At 37.4% G+C, this 6965-nt stretch overlaps 1 protein-coding gene across 1 annotated transcript in view; it reads left to right on the forward strand.

Moving 5' to 3' along the window:
- The first annotated feature begins 17 nt into the window (after positions 1 to 17).
- The window catches only part of COPS5 (COP9 signalosome subunit 5), a 13422-nt gene continuing 6474 nt past the window's right edge, over positions 18 to 6965 (forward strand). Inside the window, exons 1-4 of the mRNA XM_009335044.1 lie at positions 18 to 246; positions 2985 to 3113; positions 4391 to 4456; positions 5914 to 5999. Of these exons, the coding sequence (XP_009333319.1) occupies positions 61 to 246; positions 2985 to 3113; positions 4391 to 4456; positions 5914 to 5999 (467 nt within the window). The 5' untranslated portion in view covers positions 18 to 60. The remainder of the gene's footprint in view (positions 247 to 2984; positions 3114 to 4390; positions 4457 to 5913; positions 6000 to 6965) is intronic.

The following is a 6965-nucleotide window of genomic DNA, read 5'->3' on the forward strand; positions in this document are numbered from 1 at the left end:
CTCTCTTGCAGCCACCATTATTTCAAGTACTGCAAGATCTCGGCGCTGGCGCTCCTGAAGATGGTGATGCACGCCAGGTCAGGGGGCAACTTGGAGGTGATGGGGCTCATGCTGGGCAAGGTGGACGGGGAAACCATGATCATCATGGACAGCTTCGCCCTGCCGGTGGAGGGCACCGAGACTCGCGTCAACGCTCAGGCGGCCGCCTACGAGTACATGGCTGCCTACATTGAAAACGCAAAGCAGGTGAGGAGAAGCAGCAGAGGGTGTTTCTCTCCTTCCGTGGCGTGGATCTTGTAAGCTAATCGCGCAGGAACACGTTCTGGGGTTTGCAGGCTTCCCCGCCTCCCCCCCTCCCACAGTGATAAAAGTGGCTGTCCGGTTGCCCTGTTTCTTCTCAAACGTGGCTAAGAGAACTGCGTCAGCAGCAAAGAGCACAGACCCCTTTAAACATTTTCACATATATATTTCCATGTCTTACAGTAGGTCATCAAGTACTGGATCCTCCTTTCCTTTACAAATGATTTTCATTGCTCAGGAAGTGTTTTTTTGGCTGCAGCTGGTGGCTTGTGGATGGAACAAGGAGGGGGTGTGTTTCTAAAATAACTGATATAATACATGTTTCTAAAAACATGTTTCTAGAAACAGTATGCTAAATTAAATATAAAATATGTATGTGTCAGAGATACTTACTATTTGTAGATCAGGAATATGACGTTTATTCTTACCTTCTTGCTTTTTGAAGTCTTACTGCATAGCCATGCTGCTGTTTTCCATAAAAATAAAGACATTTGTGAAGAAAATGCCAATGAAGGAATAAGTAAGTTTCCGTGCGACTTCATTATTCATACTTATAATTTGGAAATTTTGATGAACTGACTCAGATGTCTCTTCCTCCTCTTCATCACCCTGTATTTAGAGATCCATGTCATATTAAGCCTGACTACGCAGTAAAATTCTCACGTGCAGAAGGATAACAGAAATATGAATCTGCTTTGTGGCTGATGTAGAAACCAGCACAGCACATGGAAGCACCTGCTGACATGCTTCTTCCAATACAGGGCAATCCTGTGCTATGAATGAGCATTGAAATAACTCTAACTCTCCAAGTTCAAATAGTTTTGAGGCCCATTTTACCCTGTGATTTTTCTTTCATCCTCGAAGTATTTTAAACGAGCTAAAATTAGAAGCTCCTTACTTATTCACTGGAGATAACAGAGCAGTATTTGGATTATTGTGGAGAGTTTTACTTATATTCACAGCCTTACATAGAGTTAGAGATATTTAAATAGATGTGAATTAGGCTGGATCATAACATCAGAAAAGAGTAAACATAATCCAGAAGTAGGTATATTCTGGGGCTTTTTTTAATAATTAATCTCTGTTTATGAGAAAATTTAGAAATAACTTATTTAATCTAGTTCCTTTTATCTGGAAGCTATTAATGTCATGATACTAATACTGTTGTTGCAGAAAAGTAGGTAACTTGAAAAGATGTCTTTACCTAAAGATATATTCATACTGTCCAGTTCTTAGGTAGAAATAATGGGTTTCAAAATAGTAAGTATATAGCATAAAATTAGTATTTTTTAAATACGGTTAGTTCATCTTACGTTTAAAACAGTCCAGGTTTGTGTAAGGAGTACTCATATGATAGGAAACATTTTTTTCTAGTTGTTTATATTGTGCAGTTTTGTCTATAGTCCGTTTCACAATTTTGAAATTGAACTTGTGTGCAAATATAATAACTCAGCTTTACTGGTGCTCTGGCAGAGTTTGCATGCTGGCTGTTCCACATTCGATTTTGGCAAGCAGTTGTTCCTAGAATAACTCTTTTTAATATTAGATTGCAAATTGATATGTTCCCCTGCATAAGTACTTCACAGATGCCAACGTTCCAGTTATTTGCTTCTCCATGGGCAGGATCTGGTGTTAATACAGTCAAAATGTGTTATTTGGCTTTGAAAAATAACACACGTTCTTTAGTGTTTTGTTGGTCTCTCCTTCTCTACTACGGGAGATGTACAGAAAATATAAATATTATTCACCAATTCAAAAATAAAATAAATGTTCCATTCAGTAGGCAGTTTGTGTGTTCTGTCTCATCTTAACATTTTTCTGATTTAACCTTCCTGACATACTGAGTATTTGGCAAAACCAAGCAGGTGATGCATGCAAACGCACAACTCGGTTAAGAATGGCATATAGGGTTGTACCAAAATTATTCAACTCAGTGTGGAGCAGGCAGTAAGCAATCCCTGAGAGAGGATTACAGAATTAGGTGCAATGGTGGGTGTTTGTTCTCCTGGGTGGGTTGGTTGGTTGGTTGTTTTTCTTCCAGTATTTGTAGAGATAGCTAGGGGTATTATTTGGAAACTCCTATTTTGAGTTTTTTTGATCCTAAATATCTCAAAAATTCATCTTTTGGCTTTCACAGCATGCTCTGGCAATGATTTCTGTCACTCTGGTGTTCGAAAACATGCCGCTTTGAAGTTATTTTTTAAACTTAGCAATAATCTCTCTATATGCCTCTGAGATGCGTTACTGTACTAAATAATGAACACTCATTCTCTACTGACATACCATACATTATATGAGATTATATATACTTATGTCATATCCACCCTAAGAAATTTCTCTTCCATGCTGAAGAGTCCTAGCTTACTTACCATCTCACCACGTGGAATCTCTTCTGTACTTCAGCTGTCATTGAAGAAGGAGCTCCCGGCTCCTTGAAGTTCTTTGTTCTGTGGTAGTAACTGTAACAGAGAATGCTAATACTAGAGATTTTATGGTTTCTAGGAAATATTTTGCCGAAATAAGGTGTATGTTTAGTATCTAGTTTAGTAAGTTAGCATCGCGGGCTGTGTGTGTATTCTTTATCCTCTCACCGTGTTGTAGTATGCTGGAAGGCCCAATAGAGGGCAGCTGGTACTTTTGGAATGGAGGTTAACGCTGGGTTTGTTTTCCTTCACTGCTGTTAGGTTGGTCGTCTAGAAAACGCAATTGGCTGGTATCACAGTCACCCTGGCTATGGCTGCTGGCTCTCTGGGATCGACGTCAGTACCCAGATGCTTAATCAGCAATTTCAAGAACCCTTTGTAGCAGTGGTTGTAAGTACTGGCTGATAGTTGATAAAACTGCATAGCAAATTATGTTGAGGGGGGAATAATGTTTAGATTTCTGTCCGTTAACATTCTAGTAGTATGTATTTTTGCATGATGGAAGTGTTTTATTGGTGTTGGTATTTTAAATTGGTGTTGGTATTTTAAATTGGTGTTGGTATTTTAAATTGGTGTTGCTCCTTTTGCTTTGCTGGCCGCATACCGGTCAAACCAGGAGTATTGCTTACCGAGGCTGTTTTCACTGCGTTGTTCCAGGTATGGTAGCTCTGTACAAATCCATACATTACTCTTAACTTAAAGTCCTACTTGGTACTTCTGCAGAAAAATGTATTGAGCAATCCATATTCAACCTCCTGCAGCAGAAAAAAATTCTGTTTCTTTTGTTCTCTTCGTTGCTTCTTCTGTCAAAATAGAGCAAAGCGTGTTCACAGAGTTCCGTTACTTTGCATCTAAGGTGCCTTTTAAATTAAATCAATGGCATAGTACAAGGTAGAAGACACCAGGAAATCTATCTTTGAAGAAAAGATCTGAAGAAACTCTTTGGGCCCTTCAGGGTCTTCCAGGCTTTGGAGCACATCTGAAATAAAAAGTAAACCTTATTTTAGCTACTACTTGTATAACCATTGCTACTGAAGGAAATAAAGGAAAAAAGACTGAAATTAGTCAGAAGGAATATAACTCTGATGGCAGAATTACATTAAAAAAGGATAAATGACCCTTAAGAAGTATTTCCACCATGTGAGTTCTCCTATGTTATGACATAATTTCACAGATTCAGAACACTTTCCTTGGGACGGCTTTTTCCTCCCCCCCCCCCCCCTTTTTAAATTTTTTTTACAAATTACTTTTAAAATTAAACAGGGCATTAGTAAGTATGTTAGCAAGGAGATTCCTTCATTAGTTTCCTGTATTTTCCACCAAAATACAGCAGATCACACAATACTATTTCTTACCTCTAGTGGTTATAAGATTAAAATGCAGATTTTTTTATTATGGTTTATTGATTGCTCTTAAGTGCAATTTCTTTCAAGTATTTGGGAAATAAGGAAAATGAGGTTGAAAAAATGGTCAATAGAAGGCTATTGATATTCCCATCTTTTCAGAGAGTCTCATACCAACAGATGCCAACTGAAAAAGTACTGTTTATGACAAAACTAATACAGTTTGCACTAATTATGTTTCTGAAATACCATTACTGTAAAGTTAATTTATGCCTGTAATAATTTATAAAATGCATATAACAAGCATTACCTGTATTTCTACAGATTGATCCAACAAGAACAATATCTGCAGGAAAAGTAAATCTTGGAGCATTTAGGACATATCCTAAGGTAAATAGTTAAAATTATCTAGTGCGTGATCACTAAACTGTCTTTAAATTAGTAGATTGGTTCTAAAGATTACTGCAGTTTGATCATCTGACAGTTTGATCTGCTGTACTGTATGTCATTGTTCATTCTGAAAGAAGGATGTGCTGATATACTGGGTATTGGGTGTCTTTGGAAATTGATCACATTTACAAAGGTTGACTTCTAGTTTGTTTTTCATAGATTTTTGGCAGTCTTAAATCAAATAGACTGACTAGATAGTCAGCTCAATATAGCCATTTTTAATGGATATAGTTGTCGGTAGCATTCATCAAAATAGATTTATATTAATTCTTCTCTATCATTTTTTAGACCTAAAACCAAATGTTAACAGCATGTTTTATATGTTGTAACCTGCTTTTCATTTTAGAAAAGCAAGATTCAAAACTATCTACTTAACTCTTTTCAAATAAATTTTACGAATCTTCGCAAAATAACGTACAAAAAAAACGAGTTAATTAATGTGGAAAGGTTAGGCTAAAAACTAGGAAATCACATAAATATTGAAGATCTAGATCTCCAAATGCAGTCTTTTGTTTATACTTCTGGCAGAGCTATAACTGTCTATTTAATTTCAATCTAAGAAAGTTCAGGTATATCCCTCAAATTTCCAGTTATTATTGACTCATCAAAAACTTCAGGCTGACATTACATACAGTAAAACTGTAATTAACAAAAATGATGGTGAGAGGTTCCCAGTTGCATTCAAGCATTATTTTTCTGTTGACAAATGTACAAGAGATCTTCTTAGAACAGTTTGTGATTCAGAGAATATTTGCTTCTGTAGGCAAAACCACCTCATAAATACTTCCAGAATTTTGAGCAGGGAGAAGAATCCTGCACCTGAAAACCAAATCGTGTATAGAAAATGCACGTTAGAAGCGTATTTTTAGGGAGTCCTCACAGTGGTTTGTGGGCAGTTTTTGCCTAGTCAGTAGCTGTGAGTAGCTAAATAAGTAACTGAAGTTTTAGGTATCCCTAAGGCATATCCAAGGCATGGATGTTTCTTCCCTCTTCTCATGCCTCCTGTCTTCCCTCAAAAGAGGATTGAAATTACTTCCAAGAATAGGTAGAGAAATATTATCTTAGAAGAAGCTCGCTCTTTCTTTGATCTAAGAAATGATCCAATCGTAGCTTGCCACCTTACTTGTTTGAAGAATCTCAACTATGACCACTAGTTTGCTTCCAGCATGCTTTTTGATAGACCTGCAAATGTAATGACTGCTAGTAAAGCCAAATGTAAATCTGAGATCCAAGAAAATTCCAAATGTCAGGCTACAGGGGGAAATTTCATTTTCCCTAGGAAAAATAAACTAGAATTGCATAAACTAGATTTTTTTGTGAAGTGCTTTCAAAGAGTTTAGGCGTTTTAAAAAGTCCCAAAATTACTGTATCATCTTTGCCCTTTGTTGAATTTTTAGGGCTATAAACCTCCAGATGAAGGTCCCTCTGAATACCAGACTATTCCGCTTAATAAAATAGAAGATTTTGGTGTACATTGTAAACAGTAAGTAACATAAAAACTACTAACTCTAGCACAAGCTCTCAATTTTTGTGTTTAGGTTAGTGATTCAGTATGGAAAAGTACATTTCTTGGAGTGTTTCAGATCTTGAAGTTCTTTGTTGCTTTAGCACTGTTGGTTTTGTGAAAAAGTGTTATTGTTATTTATTAGGAGATATTTTAAGGGAGAACTGTTACAAAGATGGAAGATGAACCTGGTTAAAAGCTTTAGCAGTTGATTCCTGAACACCTTTAAGTAGTGGTGCTTTCTTAGCGCAGGGAGGAAAGGGTCAGATGTAGATTTAGCAGCAGGGCTAAGGAGACTGTAATCTGTTTGCTCTTCTGAGTAGTGGCAAGTGCTGTGCATCTTTTTAGCCTGCGTCACTGGGCGTGTTAAGATTGTTTCTGTCTTTGGTAGGACTGGAAAGTGCAGCTGCTTCAAGGATAACATCAGCAACAGGAAGAATTACTGCTTTTTCTCTCTCTCCTGCTAGTTTACTGTCCATGAATTAAAAAGGTAGTTTAGTTTTAACCATCCTTTCTTTAACTGTTCTATCCCCACCCACAATGTTCCTCATTTCATACCTACGTTTACTTACTTGGCAAGCATTTGTTTTGCCAGGTCAGTCCCCTGATCTGGTCCATCTTGTGGGAGCACACACGTTCTTGCTGCTTAAGCTAAGGTGGGATGGAAAGTAGAGACAGATGTTGGAGACACAGTGTTTGCAAAGAACAGCTAAGGAAAGATGGGACTGCTGCTTTCAATAACGGCCTGGTTTCAATTCTACCTTCAGCTGTAGAACAGCTTAAGCATCTGTGTACAGAGAACTTGAAGATCTCATTGACACCAGTATGTCCTGTAGGCTGTTGCATAATTTTTTCACGGTTTTAGTGCATGGATATCTGTTCTTCAGTGCATTTATAGCTGCATGCAAAGTCTGACCCTGAAGAGATGAAGAAATTAAAACAATT

The sequence above is a fragment of the Pygoscelis adeliae genome, unplaced genomic scaffold (genome assembly GCF_000699105.1).
Source record: "Pygoscelis adeliae isolate BGI_AS28 unplaced genomic scaffold, ASM69910v1 Scaffold101, whole genome shotgun sequence".
Classification (NCBI taxonomy): Eukaryota; Metazoa; Chordata; class Aves; order Sphenisciformes; family Spheniscidae; genus Pygoscelis; species Pygoscelis adeliae.